The 25,923-nt window shown below is 28.6% G+C and overlaps 1 protein-coding gene across 10 annotated transcripts in view; it reads left to right on the top strand.

Annotated features, from left to right (window-relative positions):
* Window positions 1–25,923, top strand: part of LOC135922942 (dnaJ homolog subfamily C member 11-like) — a 90,112-nt gene that overhangs the window by 32,724 nt on the left and 31,465 nt on the right. For 3 of the 10 annotated variants that reach the window (XR_010571078.1, XR_010571077.1, XM_065457487.1), the window contains exons 5-13: window positions 1,557–1,731; window positions 2,541–2,608; window positions 2,764–2,831; window positions 10,261–10,385; window positions 10,551–10,630; window positions 11,385–11,501; window positions 13,894–14,049; window positions 15,112–15,181; window positions 15,767–15,894. Coding sequence is in view for 4 of the 10 variants with exons in the window: in XM_065457487.1 (XP_065313559.1) it covers window positions 1,557–1,731; window positions 2,541–2,608; window positions 2,764–2,831; window positions 10,261–10,385; window positions 10,551–10,630; window positions 11,385–11,501; window positions 13,894–14,049; window positions 15,112–15,181; window positions 15,767–15,894 (987 nt within the window). In the remaining 6 variants the exon portion in view is untranslated. Of the gene's footprint in view, window positions 1–1,556; window positions 1,732–2,540; window positions 2,609–2,763; window positions 2,832–10,260; window positions 10,386–10,550; window positions 10,631–11,384; window positions 11,502–13,893; window positions 14,050–15,111; window positions 15,182–15,766; window positions 15,901–25,923 lie in introns of all 10 variants that reach the window. The other 7 variants (XR_010571076.1, XR_010571081.1, XM_065457486.1 and 4 more) reach the window with 3 other exon arrangements.

Here is a 25,923-nt window from a genome sequence, read left to right as displayed (position 1 = left end):
AGTAATAATATTCGAAGAAAAATATATCACTCTTATTCCACAATCTATATATGATCGAGTAACCGTTTTCTAATAAAAAGAGATCACGCTTGAGAATTATATTTTCGACCACCAAATGGTTGGACGTGTATTTTTATTAATAACTTTTTTAGTCGTTTTGACAATTTATAGAGAGGAGTTTGGATATAATTGTTCATATCTATCTATAGAAACATAATATTCAATTTGATATGGGTTCTCTAAGTTTTCTTAAGTGTCTAGAGAGGTGGCAGAAAATTTGAAGGATTGATATGGCACTACTTTATTAAATCAGGGTAACTATCAGAATTCTTGCATAATTATATAGATAATAATGAGATCTAAATATAACTAAAATTTATGATAGAAATATTTATATGCATTTTTTTTTCGAATAAAATAAAACTATGTAAAAGGAACAATTTGAATTAGAATAAAAAATTTCAGAGAATGTCATTCAATGACACTTCAGAATAATAAATGTTGGAAAAAAAATGAAGTTGTTACAATAAAATAATAAAAAGCGATAAAAATTATATAAATAATACACTTATAAAAAATAGGGTTCAATGGACCCATTTAAACAGTAGTGGTAATAATCTTTTTTGACTATGTTATAGTTATTCATTGATGTATTTTGGGCACCATAATATATATAAGCTTCTGAAACATTTTATTACTCAAATATGGTAGATGATCTTCAGAAACATTTGATAGGCTAAGTGCAAAAGTACAATATGCATTTTTTAATTACTTGTGACATTTTATAGGGTTTTTAACAAACTAAAAAAACTTGTGCCAACTTCGCGAAAGTCGATTGAAAGCACTAACGATGATATATATCATTCTTTAGTGCTTCGCTTGTAGATATAATCACTTTTGTAGCCGAATTTAAGAATAAAAAATTATTTATTAAAAAAACAAAAATAAACAAATAAATTCTGCTACTATACGGATTGAAGCAAAACGAAGCACTAAAATATGACATATGATTCATCGTCAGTGCTTCCAATCGTTCCTCCAACTTCACGGAGCTTAAAATTAACATTGAAACGTTTGATTATGTAATCTACCTCATCAATCAAATTTCAAATAATAATTTTCTCTATATACTTTGTTATGTTCTACACAAATCAATTTTAAATGTTATTTTATACCCATCTAAAATGATCATTATATAAAAAGTATCTTGGATTCTCTTTTCTGGCAAAAGATACAAGTATCTTATTGATATTTTTAATAAGATGCTACCTAAGAAGAATCTATATCTAGAATTTTTTTAGAGGACTTGTCCTACTCAGTTTTTTTTTGAAGACTTGTCCTACTCAGTGTATGTAGAGGGTTAATTTTTATTAACTTGAAATTGATATTTATAAAAAATCAGGGGAAATTTCCTCTTCCTTTAACTGGTTACCCTCATGCAACTTATCAAATTTATTTAAAAAAATTTATATTACATTTTAAATATGATATTTTATATTAATGATAAATTAATATATTTTAATATTTGATATCAAACGTTTTAAATATGTTCTTAGTGCCATTGATTCTATACATCTAATGAGTATGTCTATAAATCAATCAGTCGAATCTCAATTGACCCAAAAAGATAATTTGCAACTAGCTAGTTCAGTAAATACCAAAAATGGTGCAGGAGCAGGTGAAATAGCTACATTGTTTAGAAGAATACATTCGCCAGATAAATGGAGTGAAGTATAATAAATATATAAAAGTAAGGTCTGAGCAGTGGCATTGTTGGAAGAGGGGACTAGTGCAGGGTTGTCATATATTCTTAACTCCAAGGCATACGTTTTTCTTTTATATGAGTTTTCAAAATTTTGTCCCCATAGCCTATCTTCGGCGGTCCTTCGGCCTGATTTTTCCAGATAAGCATAATATTAATTATTTATATTTATCATTTAAAAAGAGACAAATGAGATTTTTCACCCGCTTTAGGAAGTAAGCTAAAATTTATTAACATGAATAATGTTAACCTTATGTAAAAATATAAGTTTAACCTCGCTGTTTATAAAGTAAATACAATCTGTCGCGTTTTTTTCTCTACACATTCATTAGACTGGGTCTCTCGTGTGACGTATTTGAGTGTAAATTAAGAATTATAAGTTAGGAGTACGATTTCATTAAATATTTAAAAAATAGTATATAATATATCTACTAAAAGTAGCTCGTCAAAAGAGCTTTAAAAATATAAAAGCTAGCAAAAAGTGAAGTATAGGCGATCCCCTTCTCTCCCCTTAACGCTACCCTGCTAGTTAATTTGGTAAAATCAAATGATTAATATAAGAGTGAAATTATGGAGACTAATTTGACATTAGAAATTACAATGTTAACTAATAGTAATTTAAACTATTCTTACTGTCTATGATAAAATATATGAATGCATTTAATAATTAACCATTTATATTGTAACAAATTATATAGCTTAAGATTTTTAGAATTTTTTAGGGATTTAGTTTTAAATAATTATTATAATAATAATTTATTATATTTTAATTTTACAGATAGAAGCTTCCTTTGGTAATGACCTTACTATTGGGTTCAAACATTTTCGTTCTCTCTCAACTCGCATGTAATTTTTTAAAATATAATGACATAAACTGTAATCATTATAATGTTTATAATTAATTAATAAAATTGGGAACATTATACAAAAAGAATACCTTTAATATAATTTTTTTTATATTTAAGACACCTTAAAAATATAAAGTTTCAAATAATTTTTAGGTATATAAATGGCTCGATTCTATCAAAAATAATGAGTGATGGTACAATCTTCCCTGGATTACAATTAAGTTTTTTAATCATTTTAAATATTAGTTTTTTTTAAATATTATTCATTATATGTAAGATTTAAAGCTTTAAATAATTTTACCTTGAGTATATATAAATTTTATATATACTCAAGATCAGAAATGCACCTATATTAAGTGATACCTTAAGTTTCTATTTATACCACTGGCTGCTATATTTATTGTGTAAACAAATATTTATTTATATAATAAACTGACTCAAAATTACATTAAAATGTATTTATTCGACTGTTATTTATTTTATATGCCATCTTATGGAAAAGAATTTAAATAAGTATTGATAAAATAAATAAACATATATCCGAAGTGCCTTCTGGCTCTTGTGCATTCTACATGCTTAAAAATGAAGCTCTTTCGGGAAAACACCGGTTTAGCTTTACCATTTAAAACAAAGGGTACAAATTGAAATTCTAAGGGAGGAGCTTCACTTGCCATATACCATAACTATTCATCTTTAGATTTTGAAAAGGTAACTTTACATTGTAACTAGTTACATTTTCATATGTAACTATGAATGTATACATTTAAATTTTTATTTTATCATTAAATGAAAAGTGTTGGAATATATTTATTAATGTGTGTTAAATTTTTTAATTAAAGATTAAAATAAATTTGTTTTTAATTCTTTGTCACCAATCATATTGAAATCAAATTTTGGAAATTTTTTTTGGGCCGGACCAGGCAAAAAGTAGAGATGCCCGGCCCAACTTAATAGATATTAGAGAATATAAAAAATTATTGAATGCCATATTTTGTTAAAATAATACTTTTTTATTTGCAATTTTAATGATGACAAATTATTAGGTTTTTATCTCAAAACATGGGTAAATTATTGTTGACAGAAATAGGACATATATTGTAAAGTATGAGACTTATCGATGAATTCTGCTATTTGATAGAAGTGATAAAAAGTATTTTTAATTTAACCACTCCCCAATATTATAAATGGTTATTTATTTTGATGTTCAACTACAAATATTTTAGGATATGTAAAAAACCGTGCGGTTTTTAAAAAAATTGGTGTGAACAACTTTAGTAAAAAATGAAACCGAGCTGGGTAACCGTACTGAAAAATTTGGGTCAGGCAAAATCTATCCTACCGGGTCAGGCCTGAAAATTTTGCCATTTGCAGACCACTAACAGTAATATTGTTTAAAATTTAATAAGCAGCTTCGTTATTTAATTTACCAGTGTTGTTAAAGTAGCACACTACTTTTTTCATTAGCGGTAGCTTTAGCAGAGACTACATTTTAAAAAAAGGCTATAGCGGTAGCTCATTACTTTAAATTTTATATAGTAAATGCCTATGAAAGTTATTACAATATTTTTATAATTAAATTAAACCATTCCAAAATTTTTCAAGCTTTATTAAAAGTATTCTAGTTATTAAATATTTAATAAAGAGTAGTAATATAATTATAATAATGAAGTAAATAGTTAGTAAAAGATTACGAATTAGAAAAAAAAATCATAATAACAAAAAGACAATATTGAGCATAAATAATAAAATATACAAAATAAATAAAAGCAAAACCAATTATTCAAAATCCTGTTCTTCTAATCATCAGGAGAGATCGAATTGATAAAACAAACATAATTAGCTTTAAGAATAGCTATTGCGATCCTCTGCTTTTTGTAAAAGCCTTCGCGAGGTTCTCCAGAATTTTTCCTGATTACGCGGCCAACGTCTTTAAAAAACTTTTTAGTCAAATCACCATATGTTGTTAAAGTGGAGCAGATGATTGGTATGAATATGTAATTAAAAGAATCAGCACTGTATTTGGTGATTTTAAAATTTTGAGCTCTGTTCAGAGAGCGTCCTTGTTAAAATTAGAAGGGGAGTTCATGTCCAAACAAGAAAAATCTCATACTATAAACTTTTTGTGACCATGGAATTCGTGTAACTCCATCAGGACGCCTACTATTTGAAAGAGACCAGAAGGCTCCATTGAGATAGGATAACCAGCTGATCTAAGTGCAAGAGATATGATTTGATTGCACCTCGAGTGCCGGGTTTATCGATAGGGATTTTGTTATAATCAGTATGACATTTGCTGCATTTATATGAAAATGAAAAGGAATGTTGAGCCTGTTACATAGAGCATAGCTGAGCTCGTGATTGACCAATTCATGCTTAAGATTGCTAGATGGAATAATAATTAAAAATTCATATCCCCGATCCTTGATAAGTTCAATGCCTAGCCAAAGGTGAAAGACTCGAAATAAGGTAATCAACTGAGTTTTTGACGAGTGGTAGATCCTAATCCTTCTGTTTTACAGAGATCGGAAATATTGTTATGGTCGTGGCGGATTTTACCCATTCCGTCCTAGCTGTATTCAAAAAGGGATCGTGGACTGACAGATTATGGTCAATTAATCTTTGTGCCTGAAGGTGGCTAGCAATGAACGTACATATTGAGATCCAGTGGGGATCTTATACCAAGTACGTCATGCTTGGAAGGAAGTGCAGCTTGATGCCAAGAAATGTCTGTAAACTTGATATTTAAGCAGTCACTAAGAATTACTCTTATTCTGGTTTCGAATCTTACTAGATGCACCCTCTCTAAAAATAATGTGCTCGATCGTAGGGCGTAAAGGATTTTAGGGATGTTGAAGAAATTCCTAATTAAAAAAAGGCCTTGTGAACCGAGAGACAGGGAAGAATGCGTTTTAAATTTTCAATCCATATCGCTAAAAAAAGAATTTACTGACTCCTCACTAATGGGAGAGCCCAAATGTGTAAATTTTTCAAAGGGACATGCTTAAAACCAAAAATGTTTAATGAAATTGTATTGATTTCACAATATTTGGTTTGGTTGATTACAAGTCCGAGACTGTCAGTGGAAGCCTTATTAATATTAACAGCCTTTCCCACCTTAGCAGAATCGCCGTACCCCATCATCAGTGTACCATAAATTTAGAGGTAGAGCTGTCATTTTTTTATTTTAGTGATCAAATCATGGATACCCAGACAAAATAATATTTATCCTAGTGTCACCCTGTTGAATACCTTCAGAAGAGGTTAAGATATAATGGCCAAATACCAAATGGGATGGTTTTTTATATATGAAAGGATATAGTTTGTAAAAGCTGGGAAATGTTTTATGAATTGTGAAATGATTACTTTTCTGTGAATGCTATTGTATGCATTTCTAAATTTAACAAGGTGTTGAGCGATTTTAGCTTTCTGAACATAAATACGAGTTATATATGCAGCCACTTCACACCCTGAGCTCGTTCCAACACCTAATTGAAGAGGAAGAAGTATGTTAGAAATTTATGCAGAAATCCTGCTAGCTATAAGCTTGGAATATAATCTCCTATATACAGCACCAACGGCAATAGGCCTGATATCACCATTCTTTTTTCTCAGGGCGACAAATTTGGCTCCAAGATAGAGGGTTTTTGCGAAATCTGGAACGTCACCATTGATGACCTTGTTGCATAATTGAGTTATTGTAGTCTTTGATATAACACCGCGTCCACTGGAACAAGTGTGTTAAAGGAGCTGCATAATCTAAAGCACCATTTATGTCCTGTTTGTTTATTTTGTTATCGATTAACTTCACCTTGAATTTTAAATCGTCCTGCTTTTTGTTGCAGGTGTGAGTTATGATATCACGGGGTTCATAATTGATATTAGAAGATGCTAGTTTAATATTCTTAGTGAAAGAATTACCATTCACAGCAGGAATTTGGAAAGATTTCTAGCCGAATAAAAGAAAGGCTGAGCTTGCATCCTTAGAAGAGAAGTTTTTTAACAGCCTATCAATGCATTGAGCATAATTGGTAGAAACACCTTGTCTGGCACCTTGGAATTCTAGAAATCAAACGAGGTTTGGATAGTCCAAAGAGTTGGTCAATGAAGGAATTGGTGAAATGAATATCGGGGATATTAAATTCGAGGATGCTTGATGTAGCAATATTACCATGATTTGATGTAGATGAAACAGATGACTGTGTCACACAAAAGGGAACTGTGGGGATTGTTAGGAAAGGAATAGAGGCAGAGCCAGAAAGGGGGAATCTTTGTCCATTCACACTATGGGTCTTAAACAGCCATTCCCATAGAGTTTCTACATTGAGAACATAAACTTCTATCCAACATAATATGCGGGTCTACCATTGGGTATTACAATCTTATGATCATCCATTAATATTTTTATTATATCATCAGAAAATAAAAACTGTTCACCAACTTCTTTGAATGCAAGCATATGTTGTTGCATAAGAATCTATATTTCTTTCATTAATACTAATTACATACACAAAAATGACATCTAAAATAATTGAATAATTTACATATTTTGCTACAAAAGAATAATGATATAATATTTACTTATGTATTAAGTTAGTTTCATTAAATTGTAATTTAGTTGTATAAATGTTAAGTTTTTTCTTTCAATAATCTAAAAGAATTTCCATATTTTGCTGCCAAAGAATAATGGTATATTTATTACATAAAATTCTATATATTAATATTGTAATGTAATGTAGTTGCATACTAGGTTATTTTTTTCAATAATATTGATCACATAATAATATCTAAAATAATTGAATAATTTCCATATTTTGGGATCTTTTTAAATAATGTAAGCATAAAGTTAAAGTTATATATATTAATATTGTAATGTAGTTGTATAAATGTTATTTCTTTCAATAACATTGATTATATAAGACTGACATCTAAAATAAGTGAATAATTTCCATATTTTGAATGAATAATTTTAAATAATGTATAATATTGTAATATAGTTGTAAAAATGTTATTTCTTTCTTTAACATTGACCACATAAGAATGACATTTATAATATATGAATAATTTCCATATTTTGAATGAATAATTTTAAGTAATGTATCATCAAATATATTTTAAAAATTAATTTACTTTTAACCCATAATATTTTACCGAATTTTTAATTAATTTTGAAATTTATATTTAAAAATATTCATTATGAATCTAGTTTTCAAAATAATTAAAATTTTAAAATATCCACAATAGAGATTAGAGGCCTCATGGGCGGGCGAAAAATATTTTTAAAAGGATAGGAGGGCGGGCGGGTTAAATAAATTAAAATAATTTAAGTAAATATTAATAAAAAATTCTTCTTATGAATTTTTTTGGATATTAAAAATTAAAATGTCCTTCTTTGGTGTCAAAAACTTTTTTCAGAAAATAAATAAACATTTTTGTATATTTAAAACTACTTTGGTGGAAACGACAAGAAAGAGATTTGCCAAAGCTATCAAGATTATCAAGACAAATATTGGCAATTCCTGCAACTAGTGTTTCTTCTGAACGAGGATTTAGCATTTCTGGAAGGTTTTTTGAACAAAGAAGAACGTGTTTGAATCCAGGAAATGTCGATTCATTATTATTATTGCATTATAATTACATATAATATCTATTTATATTTTTTTATAAATATTTTATTTGATCAAATAAATTATCCATAATTAAATTGAATATTTTTTATGCTTAATATAGTTATTTCCTAAATTTTAAAACTTTTTGTAGAGGTGTAATGCTAAATTTTTTTTAGATGCTTAAAAAATTTAAAGAATGGCCATAATTAAATTTTATAATAGCGGGCTTGGGTTAAAATTTTTTATAAATAATGAGTAGGCGGGTAAAAAATTTTACACTAATGGGCGGGCGGGTATAATTTTTGAAAACTATGAGCGGGCGGGTTAAATTTTTTTTAAACATTGGGTGGTCGGGCTTATAGTCCAAAAACCCGCCCAATGCAGACCTCTAGTAGAGATTGATATTAAGATAATTTTGGTACAGAGCATATCGACTAAGTAATTTTTAAAATGATGATATAGGGAAATTCCTTTTCCTAAATTCGCATAATATTTTAATCTCGATTAAAAAATTCACACAGGGCATAAATTTCATTGTAAAATGTGCCTGAAGGTTTTATCATTAAACAAGACTAGTTAGTAGCTTCAACTTGAGAAAATATTTAAAGATAATATATCTAAGATTTAATAACAAAGTGTAGCCACTATTTAATCTTTAAAATAAAATTTGAATAATTTTTGAGATGAGTTTATGTAAAATTTCATTTCCTGGCCCAGTCCAAACGTCGTATGTTTCAACTGGCCATAAGATATTATTTAAGAATTATATTATAAATTAAAAGTTGCAATAAATAATTAATATTAATATCTCATTTTATCATCAGGCTCAACTATATGATAATATTATATAGATTATTATTATTTGGATCTTAAATAGCTGCTATTGTTCACCCTAATTTTAAGTTGAAATTTGCCGTATATTAATTTGATTGAATCCAAAGGGCAACTTAATAGGCTAATGGTAAAGTTAAATAATACTATACCAAACCAGATCAAAAACGTCACCTACTATAAATGATATTTTTATTATTAATACTATTGAACCTCTAGACGCATTTTTTAACTCTAAAAATGCTCAAGTGAATATTTTTGATGATTCTTTTTATATAAAAAATATGTATATTAAATTCAATACTGCATTCTCAAATTCTAGTGTTGAACAATTATTTATTACGGTAAAGCTTATACCTTCTGATCATCGCTCTAGATTTGAGGCTGACAGTATAGAAATGTTAAATTATTATTGAAATGCAATAAAAAATAAATTTATTACATATATATTTGAAATTATATTTATATTTTTATACCAAAAAATATTTTAAAATTCTAAAGTAGCGGTAATGATACCGCGTTATTTTTAAAAGTAGCGTTTAACAACACAATTTACGTAATTTTAAAAAAAAATCATTTTATATTTAAGTACTAAAAATTAATTTCACAGCTTATATAATTTTAAGAAAAAAAAAGGGGCAATATTCTGCAAAAAATATTTTATTATTAAAAAATGGTATAAATTCACTTATTTTTAGAGGTGGTTAAATAATTTGGTATAAAAAAATGAGCTAAGATTATATTCCAGAAAATAAAAGGCATTTTATAGTCTTAATTAATAATCAAACTTGTAAAAACTGACTTTTCATTCATAAAGGAATTCGATTAATTTTATTTAGAATGCATTCTAAGATTTATTTGTATTTCTAAAAAAATAGAATTAAAAACATTTACGAATCAAAATAATAATATAAAAAAGATTTCCTAAGAAATACATAATTGTATTCCTAAAGAGAAACAATAATTAAATTTAATGGGTTTTTAAAATATTTACATTTCATTAGATACATAAATTTAAAAAAAACTACTTATAAGATAAATTATTAAGAATCTTAAGTTATTTATCTCTTTGATTTTTAGATTCCACAGAGGTATTTAAATCTCGATTTTTTACGTGACCGGATAACTCATTGCACTGCAACATATATACTATTTTATATAAAAGAAAAGAGCCGTATCTAATTTAATATCTATCTATTTTCCCAAATCATAGCCCTATCTCGCCAGTTAGATAAATATACGACAGGACAATTGACATGGAAAGCGGGTTTATCATCGGCCATGGGCACTGCTTTCATACGTCAAACGCCTAAATCCCGATTTGTAATCTCGTTTCAGGTTTAAAAACATATACGCCCATGATCATTGATTATCAGTTTATTTATTGGTATCACTGATATCTATCACAAATTTTATGCTTGCAGGCATAGTTATTTGATGGCTTAAAGTTATGAATTTTCACTTTAATTATTTTTATACATAAATATATTTTTATTTGAACAGTTGGGAATACCTCATTCATATATAAGTCTATCATATTCGCGCCAATTAATAGAGGATCTTAAAATAAAATCGCAATTAAAGTAATTGATACATTTTTTAATTCAATTTTATTTTATTTAATCTATTATGACTATTTAAATGAAATGATGTTTTTTTTAATTCAAAGCGACAATTTACTTTCATTTTAATACTGTGAGAAAGCAATATTTCTAGGTTTTGGTTTTTTAAGCAACTAAAAAAATTATCATTTACTGGCAGATCCCAAAAATCTTTGATTGTTAGACACCTTAGCATTTTCTTTATTCGAAGCACATTCTTCAGAATCACTCAGTTCAATAAATATGGTAGAGCGAGTTTTTATTTTTTATGGTAATAAAAATAATAATTTTAGGACTAACACATTATTTGTAATAACCTCTAACAATAATTAAAAGCTTAATGCAAAATATAGTTGAATAGGGTATAAAATTCGATCTAACCAATCAGTTTTATATTTTCCGTTAATGAATAAGATTAACTATTTAATAAATAATATTAAATTAAATAATATAATTGTTATTATAAAAACGACTATCTGAAAATTAAATAGTATATTATATATTAATTTACATTTATACGCTTTGTAGAATAAGTATAAAATTAAATAGTTTTATGTGAAAAGTATAACTAATAATTATTTTAAAATATTTACGAAATAAACCCTAACCAGAAGCCTTTCCTGATATTCCTCTGCTGATTGCCTTTTCACAATCATACTAAGACAGAAAAGGGTAATTTGGGATAACTTTTGATTTGTTTAATTTTTTGTATTAATATTAAATTTAATTTAATCAGATTTGGTACTTTTGGAGCAATGATTGAATATGGCTGTGAACAAAGATTGACTCAACATACTGTAGTAGGGGCTTACATGAGTGTGGGTGTACCATTCGGTGTCAATATTACTCTCAAGTTTAAATTTATCTATTTTATGAATTTCACGTTTGTTATTAGAGACATTGGCTTCAGGTGAGTTTTTATTTTTGAATTTAAAGAATGTCAATAGCCTTTGATATATTTCATCATTTATTTTTATTATGAGCATAGTTTAAAAAAACTTAGCTTTTAAGCTTCCATGAAATAAATTAAACTAGTGATGCCTCTAAAGAACTACCTGATCTCCCGATTTTCATAATTTTTGTTAGACCTAGTCAGATTCATAGATCCCATAATATCCACCCTCTTATACTTTGATTTCAATTTGATAATTGCTTTTAAAAATAAATTACAGATCAAAGTGAAAAGGAACTAATTTATTTATGGTTCAAAGCCCACGGGTCAGGCAAATTTTTTTGGACTAAGGGCAATTTTTTTTAGAGCTCACATTTAGGAAAATTTATGTCTTTTACCTTCATAAAGGTTTGTACGGACCGGGTAAAACAACTTGTATAACATTATTTTACGGGATGGGCTGAAAACCCTTTTCAAAAATTTTCATGCTTCTAGTTTGAAAAGTTTTATTTGATAAAAAAAATACCCCAAAACATTAATTTATATATTTATAAACTCTTACCTTTACAATCTCTTTTTGAGAAACCTCAGCAATTTCATAAACTAGAAACTTTTCTTTAAAAAATAGAGAAAAAAATTTCTGATTTCCCCAAAATTAACTATGCCCAAGATTTATTGCTGTTAGTATTTCCTACACCTAAATATTATTTGCTTGGTAAATTATATGCATCCTCGGAATTAAAATTGATATAGAAATTAGAATTACATTTTCAAAAAATTTTTGATTTTTCTTTTGCTTATTTTTTTAAAATTAAGAAACGAAAAATATTAAAACAATTTATTTGTATTTATCCACAAAATAAATTTAATTTTAATAATTAAATTATATATCAATTAAAAACTGTTCAAACACAAAGACAGGAAGAGGGATTTTGTTGGTAAGGAGAAGGAAGACAGCTTTTGACTAGAGAAAGGGGTTTGAAAATATTTTTTGCCATGAATTGCCATGTTTTTGCTTTTTTGAAAAAAAGGTATTAAAATTTATGTTTAACCAAACAAATTTTATCAATGTGTAGCCTAAATATTAATCTTTAAAATAAAATTTGAATCAAAGTTCTATGTATAATACTTTATGAGCTAAATGAGATTATGTGAAAGTTGTTTTTCTGGCCAGTCAATTCATAGTATGTATTGACTGGCCACTATGTGTTAACTGGCCATAATATATTATTTAAGAATTTTATTATAAATATGAAATAATACAATATGAAATACTTGTAAAAGACCTATATTGATATTTCTACATTTTTTAGTTATATAGAAAATTAATTATACACTAATTTAATTAGTATTAAAATCTCAATTTATTACCACATCTATTTAATGATAATATTATAAATTATTATCTTAATTATCATTTTACTACACATTCTTAAGCTTGTTCATCATTTTATTTCACCAAATGTTGTTTTGCAAGAGCTTTTCATTTTAATAAGAATATGTGAATGTACGAATTATGGCCAATCAATACATGGCCAGTCAAAACTCACCTCTCTATTATTATTAAGCGCATTATATGTTTATTAAATAAAGCTTTTAAAGTCTAATTTTTTGTGTGAATAATGCTAAATTCCTAAGGATAATATTTATATAAAATATCAGTAATCTAAATTAGTAATTTTTTCACCAAACAAAAAAATGTGTAGCGTGATTTTTCCAGAAATAGGTACTAAAAACAGTTTATTTGAAATATTTTTTTATTGAATTGCTCTATTCAATAAGTGAACTTAGGTAAGGTACATAGCATAAATATACACATTTTGACCAATTTTGAGAGAAATTGGTCCAATAGATAAAAAGTTAAAGGGTGGTGACCAGTCTTCACACATGGCCATTTATGACACATTTCCCCTAATTGACAGCAGTGAAATGAAGAGAAAGGTATATTAATATAAAATTACTAGAAAAAATATATAAATAAGACATTTTACTGATTCTTGATAGATAATATTGATGATTTAAAGGGCCGGTCCAAAAAAAAATTCGATTTCTGCCCAAATTTTTTTCTAGCCACGTCCTAACAGTCTTAGCAGCTAGAAAATCAAAATTTTTCTAATTAGATTATGAATATAAAATATGTGCTAACGAAAGATTATTTCCGGCTGAAGACCCTCCACTCTGGCCTAAAGCCGGACTGGGGTGAAACCTTATATTTTAAATGTAACTGCGTAAATTGTAAAATATTACTGAAATCATAAATTATTGATTCTGAACAAATTTTAAAATTTATATTTTGTAACTAATGTATAAAAATCTATTAAGAATATTATCCAATTATATTTTTATTATATAGAATGAACAGAGCCAATCAAAATTTTTCATTCGTAACATTGCTTTGTCAAGAATTGCTACCTGCGCCTATTATCATTGGCACCCTGGCTCCTTACCTCGCCTATTTTACTATTAGCTATTTCATCGTACAGCCCTATATGGCTAGACAAGATAAAAAGTTTTCTCATATATAACAGTCAATGCAACATGTTTATTTATATTTAAAAAAAGTTAATTAATAGACAATCTGCACTTATAGAAATGCACTTTATAAATATTCTAATTTCATGTTTAATTATAGTTCCTGATAATCTAAATGACTTGTCACTAGGGTTGGAAAATACCCGGTATTTTTAATTGCTGTAACTTTTCCTTGGGAATTAATGATATTGCTTAAATTGTAACCAATACTACGGAAACAATTAATTTTTTTAGTGAAAGCATATAAAACATAAAGATTTATAAATAAGTGGATTTTCTTTGTTTTTGAATAAAATTTTAAGTACTCAACTATATAAGTTATAAATTTTAAATTTTTTAATAATTTTTTTTTCGATTGACTTTGTTTCTACAGTAAGTTTTTATTTTTTTTCTAAAGATGAAAATCTCCGCTCTGTACTTTCGGTTGTTAGAAACAAAGTTAGGATGAATTTGCATAATTTAAAAAATCTTTAAAAACTTTTCATTAATTCGTCATTCTTAAAAATTCGAGTATTTTACTAATATTCTTTTTAAATTCATCGTCCCTGAGTACTACCTTTAATTCGGTTTCTAGCTTGTGTAAATTAAAAATAAGTTTCATTTAAATTAACAATAAATTTTGGAAATTTTGATAAAAAAATATAATTTTTTTTTATATAGTAAAAAAATAGTATAATAACGTAGTAAATATAATTTTAATTTATTTAGCATAAAACATTTTTGTAATTTAAAATTATATTATAAAATATCCCTGAAGCTATAAATTTTCGGTCAATTTTAAAAACTAGATTTTATAGTGATAAATATTTAAGAGAATATATTTATAAAATTAAACAAAATTGCAATTCACAAGCTCTATACTTATGAGAACTAATAAAGATAAGGAAGTTTTCCTTCAAGAAAAATTGCATGGGAAATAATGATTCCCTTGTTTCTGTGAACGCTTTGTCACTGCTATTTGGTAACACTTATTTTAAAGGGCTTACCTACTTATCCATCATTTTCATCAATTAATTTATACAAAAAATAAATTATTTAGAAAATTAGATGAAGAAAAAGAATTCTTTGCCGATAAATTATTCGAAAAGAAAAAAGAGGCTGAAGCATCGGTATTATGCAATTTATTTTACTATAATGTAAACGTTATTTTAAAGGATGACTCGTTACTTTTAAAAATATCATTTCATTTTACGCCCTAATATTTAATCAATTTTATTATTTTTAAAATAATATAATACATGTCGTAGGTTTTCTGGAATAAGGATTTACCCGGAATACTGACATAAGGATTCAATTCAGATTTAAATCATTCACAAGAGCGTTTTTTAATTTTAAAAAATCTTTCCTTTTTGTAAATGTATGTTAGCATTCGGAATATTTTGCCATATATTTTTGTGTATTTTTTAATTATATGAAAATTCGGATATAAAGAAATTAATATAAATTAAAAGTAATTCAAAATTTACGACAAAATTGTTTGAACTTCATAAGATATATACTCTACACAAATACGGAAATACATTTGCGATAGAATTGGATTTTTTAAATATAAAAACCGCTCTTGTAAATGATTTAAGATAGAGAAATTTTGAACGCATGAGGTCGTTAAGTCGTTATTCCAGAAGGTTTTCCGACATACATACCTGGATTTAACAAAAAAAAACTTTTTAAAATTAATGCACCATTAACTTAAGATCGATCTCATGAAAGAATCTTATAACAAAATTAAAACCTCTGAGAAAACTAGAATGGGGCTGATAATAAATAAAGCTTTATACGGTAACCTGTCTTCTATACCCGAATACCAATACACGATCAGTGGGTGCGCGTAAAAAAATTTATACTATTTTTTATCACATCAAATTATCGCCCTTTAATGGGATTTTATAAATTCACTTTTCCAAGCTTTTTGAGGTGTGAGTTATTCTTAATCGGTATTTGTACATCGTTGGTTGCACTAGCAAACCATCTTATCTAACTTCTTGAAAATTTTTGTGGGCAAATAATTTTTGTTTTAATATATTTTTTAAACGTTTTGATATTTGAAATTGAAAAAAAAATTATAATATAGTAATTTTATAATAATTTGGTATAGTAAAGAGATACTCTTGATAAACTCATTTATGCAAGAAAATAATCTAAACATCTATGAGGGTTTAAGTGCTGCTGATGATATACAGTATTTAACCATTGGCTATTGTTAATGTGAACCATTTTTTAAAATCCGGGCAAAAGTTTTATTCCCGTGATGTTGAAATTTCGGTATCATCCATTAGTTCGTATTTTTATTTCTGAAATTTTTATCCAAGGTAAATATAAATAATATTCTTACCTCAAGTCTTAACACATCGGGGGAGTGACAACGTCTTCTGTCATCTAATGGAAATTTAAAAGGGTCCCTGTGGTCTGGATTTAGAATATAATCACTATCTCCTCTACCGGGTGTAAAAGTCATCTATAGGGGTTGATGCCAGGAGGGCATCCGATTTTATAAAACCCCACTCCAAATTCCCATCCCTAATGATTACAAACAAAGTATCCCATGGGTCTCCTCATCCACCGGTGACAAAAAGAAGGATGGGAGACCTGAACCACGATTCATGAAAACGACTTGACAATATATGGAGAAACGAGTCTATTAGTGATAGAGTAAGAGTTGCGACGTGGAATGCAGGGAGCATGCGGGAAGAAGTGGTTGAAGCACCATAAAGCGCATATAGATATATGTTATATACAAGTGACAGATGGAAATTGGGTGCACAAATGATTAGCAAGACAAATGAAAAGTATAACTTTTTCTGGCAAGGAAGTAATGATAGTAAAGCTGATATTGGCGTATTTGTTGCAGAGAAATGGGTGGACAAAGAGTAAGCAGACTAGATAATGATTATCAAAATAATCTTTGGTAGGCTATTCAATATTATCTCGGCATATGCTCCTCAGGTTGGCAGAATTGAAGAAAAGAAAGATATATTTTGGCACAGTCTATTGAGGCAACATCGAGACTGGCAATTGAAGAGGGGATAATCTGGCTGCTGATCTGAGTGGTCACGTCGGAGCGAGTAGTGATATGAGGTAGTACATGGGTGGTTTATTTCATCACAAAAAATTCGGTAGGGGAGAGAATTTTGGATTTTAGGGATGCTATGTATATAATTTGTTACGTTACAATGTTTAAGAAAGAAGTAGAGAAGCTGATGAATTACAACGGGTAGTGCTAAAGTGTATTAAGTCAATAAGGTTGTCGAATTAAATAGAATTTCAAATTAATTATTAAAATAAGACTTTATTTATTACAAATTTTTTTTTTCTCTTTAGCTTTCACCTTTTCTGGTGGTAAGCTCCTTCAACATCTCTCTCCACTTTATGTTATTCATACAATCTCTTTTATCATATTTATACTTCTTTATATTGGCTCTAACTTTATGGCCCCATTGAAGTTTTGGCCTTCCTCTTTTACGTTTGCCCCAAACTCTCAACCTTATTTCCTATGTAGTTCATAGGCATTCTCATTGTGTGCCCATACCACCTAAGTCTGTTTACCATTAACTTAGTCTTAATGGGCACTACCTTTAAACTACTTAGTAATCTTGTACTGCGCACTTTATCCTTTCTTGTTACCCCAGCAATCATCCTCAGCATTCTCATCTCCATAGTTTGTAGACTTCTCTCGTCTGATTCTTTGGTTGGCCATGTTTCCGAACTATATAGAATTGTTTTGGTTGTACTATGGAACTGTAAATTTTTCCCTTAAATTTGTGTGGGATTCTTTTGTCAAATAGCACTCCAGATAAAGATCTCCACTTTAACCACCCTTGATTAATTTTACTCTTTATCTCTTTTTCTATTGTGCCGTTTGTTTGTATAGTGGATCCCAAATATTTGCAGCTTTCAATTGCCGATATCTGCCATTCATTTATATCAATACTCTCTGTTTCATCTCCTCTTATCACCATATACTCCGTCTTTTCTCTATTTACTTTTAGTCCGTGCTTTTCTAGGATATTTATCCAACTCACTAATCTTTCTTTCATTTCATCCTTGGATTCGGCAAGTATCACAATATCATCTGTAAATATCATATTCCACTGGACTGTTTGAGGTATAGACTGTGCTAATACATCTATTACTGTAATGAAGAGAAGTGGGCTGAGAGCCGACCCTTGATGAACTCCTTCGGCTATTGTGAAGCCTGCTGAAGTACCTGTTGTGCTACGGACCATTGTTGTATGGCCCATATAATATCCTGTATTATTCTTATATATTTTTCGGGAACCTTTTTGTGGCGTAGCGCCCACCAGATAAGTTTTCTTGGGATTCTATCGAAGGCCTTTTCTAGATCGAGGAAGACCATGTGTAGCTTTTTGTTCTTTTCCCTGTATTTTTCACTCATTCCTATTTCGATTATGTCTCTTAACCTTTTTTCTATTATTTTTTCTTATAGTTGTAGACAGTGTGACATTAGTTTTATGCCCCTGTAATTTTGACAATTGTGTGGATCAAAATTGATTTACATATCTACGAATTATACAATTATTAAACATGTCTACAAATTATATCATTATTAAATTATCGCATATGCAAATCATAATTTATTTTAAAAAACTTTAAATTTTACTTTTATATAAAAAAAACAACTACAATATTTGCATGTCGTAATTTGAACACAGAAAATTATATTTAGAAAAAAAAATATGTAAATAAATAAGCCGTCTATTATTTATACTTCCTTCCCTTCGAAGGGCTTTAGTACTCTGCGTTATCCCCCTGCAGGTTCTTCAACAGTTTGCCCGGACAATATCGAATTGTTGTTACCCACTATGGCGGTTTCGATGCAGTCCCTGATAAATTGGTCATCTCCACAACCCTACATCTTATTCTGTACGGTAAGTAAGACCACCTTGCCATTCCTCTCTTCTGAATCGATCCCTTGATATAGTTCTTATCTAGTTAATCATCTTTCCACATAGACGTTCCGCTTCTTTTCTAGCCCATTAAAGATCTCGGGATTCTCTTGAACCGTCTATTTTCCCGGATCTCAATTTTTACAATCTTGTTACCTACTCGTACATACGTAGTCATTAAAAATAAAATTAAGACGCATATAATTCTTATCTTTTCCACCTTTTTCCTCTATCTTATCTTTATTTCTCCCTGTACCCCTCCCTTCAAGACAAATCGACTTTATCGTCCCTTGATAAACTTTCATTTCGTTTTTCAATAAAAATCTTTAGTTATGGTTTTTCTACCATCTAAAGTTTTCCGTTTTTAATAAAAACCTCAAGTTATTATTTTGCTATCATCCAAAATTTTTGTTTTTCAATAAAATCTCAAGTTATTATTTTGCTAGTATCCAAAATTTTCATTTTTCAATAAACTTCTAAATATTCTATTAATTTTGTTTAAATTGCTCTCTATTTTCGGTCTTAAAAACAAAATGAAAGATTATCAAGGGGAGATAAAATCGTTGTCTTGGAGGGAGGTGTATACGGAGAAATAAAGATAAGATAGGGGAAAAGGAGAGGAAGGGATAAGCATTATATGCATGTTAATTTAATTATTAGATGGCTACGCATGTATGAGTAAGCTACAAGATTGCAAAAATTGATATTCGGGAAATCGACGGTTCAAGAAAATCCCGAGATTGGCTTCAACGGGCTAGAGAAGAAGCGGCACGCCTATTTGGAGAGATGATTAACTATAGACAAGAACTATATCAAAAATCGATTCACAAGAGAGGAACGACAGAAAGCAAGGTGGTCTTACTTACCGTCCAAAATAAGATGTTGGGAGTTGTGGAGTTTACTATTTTATCCGGGATTGCAGCGAAGCTGTCATAGTTGGTAAAAATAATTCGATATTGTTCGGGCAAACTGTGGAAGAACCAGCTGGCAGATAACGAAGGGTATTGGTGTAAAGTCCTTCGAAGGAAATTGTGTTATAAGTTTAATAATAGCTGCTTATTTTATAAACATAGTTTTTTTCCCAAATATAATTTTCTGTGTTCAAATTACAGAATACAAATATTGTAGTTCTTCTAATATTTTTTGTTAAAAAGATTAAATAGTTATTTTTTTTATATAAAAATAAAATTTAAATAGTTTTTCTAAATAAATTATGATATGTATACGCTATAATTTATAATGATATAATTTGTAGACTTGTTTAATAATTGTATAATTCTTAGACTTGTAAATTAATATTATGTTTATTATAATTATAATTTAAAAATTTGTAATCATGATCATTCTTATATTGTTTATTATTTGAAATTTTATTTAATTCGAAAACCATAAATTATTTGATGAACTACAGTATTTGCATGACGTAATTTGGATGCAGAAAATTATATTTAGAAAAAAACTATGTAAATAAAATAAGCCATCTATTATTTATTATAATAAAAAGTACGGTGGATTTTTTGTTAGTGAGGAGATGTGATGGTACATAATAAAAAATGTGAAAGTGAATACCGGGAGAGGAATGTATTCAGCATCGACTAGTTATAGTTATAGTAGACGTGTGTAGATGGACAAAAGAGCCGTCTAGACACTAGGATACATGGTGGTAGATTTTATGAAGAAAACTCATAATATATGGTCAATGGTAACTTTTTATTCTCAATTCTTGTAAATATATATATATACTATTCTATAATTATTCAATTTAACTGACTTTTATATAATATTAAATATAAATAAGCTATATTATTGTATGACAAATATATTATTCAAATAACGTAGAATATTTTAACACTATATAATATAATATATCTTATTTCCCCCGAGTTCAAGTTCTCATCTTTTTGTTGCTTTCGTTCCCTCGTTGGATATCGGTTTTGAATTCATTCTTGACTTGGTTTAATTTTTTTTCTACTATTTTATCTTCTCCTAACTTTATATTGTCATATCTAAAAAAAAATTTTTTACATCTTCCTCACCCCCCTCCTTTCACCCTCCCCCCCCTTTGATTCGGGTTCAATTAGTTCTTCCCTTGTTCGTAGTTGGTCGGCGTGTTTTCTTACTATTTTTTCTTTTTCTTCTACATTATAAGTTAATTTAGCATGTTGATTTATTATCTTTCTTCATGCCATCCTTTTTCATTTGGGTTTTTTATCCAAACTAAATCATTTTCTCCAAAATATCGTATTCCTTTGTTTAACTTGTTAGGTTTCACTTCAGGAAGATTTGACCCAGTCCAATAATGTATTAGTCTCCTTCCCATAAATAATTTTGCTGGTATTCGCCCGTTGATGAGAGTTCTGAATTTCTATACGTAAATAGCACTTCATTTAGGCATTTTTCCCCATCATTCGTTTGTTCTCTATTTGCGAAATATCATTTTTGATAGTATCTCTCTACTAGACCATTACTTCTCGGATGATACGGTGTAGTTTTTATATGTTGTATATTCTTGTTTTTACGTAGATCATTGTCGGTTGCAATTAGACATGGAATACCATATAGAGTAATCCATTTTTCTAATCTATTTATTAAATTCTTGTTATATCTTTAATTCTATCGATCTCGATCCATTTTGAGTACGCATAAATTCCTACCAGCCAATAAAATCCGTTCAGTGGTCCTGCAAAATCGAAATGTGCCTTTTCCCAGGGTTGAGATGGCGGGTTCCAAGGGTATACACCAACACCTGGTATATCTCTGCGTTTTGACACCCTATACAGCTGTTAACTAGTTTTTCAACATCTTTATCTAATTATTCCCACCATATATAATGTCTCATAATGAATTTCATTGATGTAATACCCGGATGTCCAGTATGCAATATATGTAAAACTCTCTTTTGTGAGTACGGAATGATAATCTGCCATTCTAAAACAAACTAAGGTCGTCATTTTCTATTTCATCTATTCTTGTTCTAAAAGCTTGTAATTCTGGTGCTTGGTTTTGTATATATTTGTACCATTTATTAATATTTTTACTCTTAAGATTGGATCTTTTGCGGTTTCTTCTCTAAGCTCTTTTCTAGATAGAGTTAATGTATCATAACTAAGATTTCTTATATAAATTAATGTTTTATTTTTCGCTTGTTATTCTAGCATCATTTTTCTCTATTAAATTTCGCGATAAAGCATCTGTAATTATATTATTAGCGCCTCTCTTGTACATAATATCGTAATCATATGCGGATAATTTATAGGCCCATCGTAATAATCTTTGATTTGTTAATAAATTTAAATCTCTTTTATTGTCATATATATTTATTAAAGGTTTATGATCCGTTCGTGTTATAAACTCACATTCATACAAATAGTTATGAAATTTTTCTACACCCTTTATCTTGCTTTAGCTTTTTTGTCTACTGTAGAATAATTCTTTTCAACATCTTGTAAAGTTATTGAGGTGTACGCTATTGGAAATTTGTCTCGTTAATATAATTTTGCAGGAGTATAGCTCCAAATCCTTGGTTAGATGCACCTGTTTCTAATATTAACTCGAGATCCTGTTTATAAATCTGTATGGTATTTTGTTCTGTTACTATTCCTTTTGCTCTTTCAAATAATCTATCATCTTTTTAGGTCCAATTCCATTTAACAGTTTTACTACTTTTATTATGTAATTCGGCGATAATGCCACGTAAATTTGATATGAACCGTATATGATAGTTTAATATATCTAAAAATGATTTTATGCCCTGTCTATCTTTTAGAGTTGGATATTTTTGTATTGCTATTATTTTCTTTTTATCTGGGTGTATTCCATTTTATTCTATTATGTATCCTAAATATGATTGACTTTTAATCGCATTTTGTAATTTTTTGGGGACTTGTTTTATATTCTCTACATGTTCTGTATCATTTTTTCCTGTGATTATAACATCGTCTAAATAAACTGCTGTATCTTTACAGTCAGCCAGTAAATCGTCCATATATCGTTGAAATATTATTGATATTGTAGCTATACCAAAAGGTAATCATAAATAGTGGTAGTATCCACTTGGTGTTACCATAGTTAATAATGCTTGCGATTCTTCGTCAATGCTCATTTGTAGATATGCGTCAGATATAATGTTCTATACTTATTTCCATTAGGGATCTTTGCGATTATTACTTCAAACGTTGGTACTATGTGCTTTTAGTAAAAATTTATTCAATGTTACTTTGAAATCACCACATAATCGTAGTTCACTTGAAGTTTTACGTACCACTACCATTGGAGTACTCCAGATTACTCTTGTTGTTGATGGATTTATTTTCTTTATTATGTTATTTTCTTCCAAACGTTTCAGTTCATTTTCAATTTTTACTTTTTAAAGCAACGGTACTCTTCTTACTAGTAGAGCTATTGGTTTTATATTTTCTTCTAATTGTTGTTTTACTGGTTCTACATTTTTTATTAATCCTAATTTATTATCAATTACATTAGCAATTTCTTTATATAATTTTTCAAAATTCACGTTTCCATTACCATTATTGTTATATTTATTGCTGATTATATTGACTTTTACCTTTGTTGGTTAATATAGATCAACATCTATAGTCCATGGAAATTCAAATCCCTGCATCATTTGTTTTTGTAACTAATAACGAAAGCCATTTTATTTTATTATCTGATTGAATTTTTACATAAGCTTCTCCCATAATTTTTATTTTATTGTTTCCATATGTAGTTGGACCGCTAACCAATTTAAGTTTTGGCCTCCTAATTTTATTCCATATTGCTTTGATGGTTACTGCTGAACCTGTATCATATTCCATTTTAATTTCGTGGTTGTTTATTAATATCATAATTGTTAGGTGCTCTCCTTATTTGTAGACTTATTTTATTGAGAAATCTGAATCTTCGTCGTTACTATTGTAATTTGTTTTCTCCATTTTTACAACAGACGGCTAAGTGGTTTAATCTCTTATATCTGCACGTTTTTTCCGTATGCTGGAAAATTCCGAATAGCATGAACAAAAATAGTACGGTTTTCTTGTATTATTTGTGGTAGTTATTATAACCTTGAATTGGTTTTCTTTTTACGTATGTTTTATTATCATTTTGATACTGCCGATTATCATTATACTGCCGATTATTATTATCATTTTGATTTAATCCTTTATTATTATCATTATGTTTAGTGATTTTATAAACCATTTTAGTATTATTTATTTCTAAGCTAAAGCCATTTCTATAACCTTGTTTAAGCTTAACGGTTGCTCTTCGTCTCTAGTATCTGGGTATCTTAACGGTAGTTCTTTATCTCTTTACGACATCTTTAATCCAGCGATTAATTGATCACGAATTCTTAATTCTATATTATCTACAAATTCACATCTACGGACTAGTTCCTTTATCTTTTAAATAACTCATTACTAATTCTGTTGGTCCGCAACTTAATCTAATAAAATCAATTCTTGATGCCAAGACAGTTCTTTCCTCTTTAAAAAGATATTTGCGATTTTATATAAATCTGCCCATACCACATCAATTTTCCTTATAAATAGTAATTTTTTTATATCTGTTATTAATATTCCTCCATATGATATAAATAATTTTTTCATCTGTTTGACGAATATTCTTTACATTTACATTCAAAATATATTTAATATAATCCAAATAATCTTACGAAATTCGTTTAATGTAATTTTTGAATAATCATCCATAGTTTCTAAAAATATATTATTTAAATAAAAAATATATATACAATTCTATTTAATATTGAAGTCCACTTCTTTTTTCTTTTTTTTATCTCGTCGTCAATTTTATGAAAAAAACTCATAATATATGGTCACTGGTAACATTTTATTCTCAATTCTTGTATATATATATATACTATTCTGTAATTATTCAATTTAACTTCTATAATCATTCAATTTAACTGATCTTTTATATAATATTAAATATAAATACGCTACATTATTGTATGACAAATATATTATTCAGATAACATTGAATATTATAACCTTTAAAAAAAATATAACAGTAGAATTCGGAGGTAGTAAAAACTCTGGTCGAGAAACTGAGGTGTTCCAAAAAATGGTATAATAATAATAAAGAGCGATATAAGGAGGCGAAGGACATGTAGTTCGCGGAAGAAAGGGTACATATGGTTATGGCGGAAATGCATGTGGGATCACAAACTGCGAGACGTATGGATGATTCAAGTAGTGAACTTCGAAGTGAAGGTAGTACTTCACCAGGGATCCTTGTTGAGTCCATTATTATTAGTTTTGTAATAGATGTGGTGGCTAGAGAGATGTGTGAAGGACTTTCATGGGAGCTATTATATGCGGATGATTTTGTATTGATGGCAAACAGCAAGGAAGAATTGAAGGATAAAATTATTGGATGGATGATAGCTATTCAAGCAAAGGGTCTAAAATGAATGCAGGGTGATGATTGGTGGGGACAATCTGCAGGTGGAAGAAATTAGCAATTGGCCTTGTAGTGTATGTGGAAAAGGAGTTGCTATAAATTTAATCCAAAGAACCAGATGCCAGTAATGGGTGCATAAAAGATATAGTGGGGAAAAGGGAGCCTGATGATAGGAAGCGATTTATTTGTGTAACATGCATCAAAGGGGTTCATAATAATGATAACCTAGTAAATGGTGCCATGAGAAAAGTGGAAGTTTTGTTATTTGGATGACATGCTAAACGCAGATGTAGGTGTATATTTTGCTATTGTTGCAAGAGTCAGACATATAAGAAGTTGAGAAAGATGTAACTATTCTTACAAATAAAACATCTCCCTGAAGTTATAATGAAAGTTTATGCAAGTTGTGTGAATAGTTGTATAGTGTATGGCGGTGAAACATGGTCAATAAAGTGACTCACGAAGCTTAATTGGAAAGAATAGAGATGGTATCTATGAGAGTGAGAACTAGCAAGGATGAAAATAGAAGT

Source organism: Gordionus sp. m RMFG-2023, chromosome 1 (genome assembly GCF_954871325.1).
Source record: "Gordionus sp. m RMFG-2023 chromosome 1, tfGorSpeb1-WG-v2, whole genome shotgun sequence".
Taxonomy (NCBI): domain Eukaryota; kingdom Metazoa; phylum Nematomorpha; class Gordioida; order Chordodea; family Parachordodidae; genus Gordionus; species Gordionus sp. m RMFG-2023.
The sequence above is the reverse complement of the archived record's forward strand: the minus strand, read 5'-3'. Positions and strand labels throughout refer to the sequence as shown.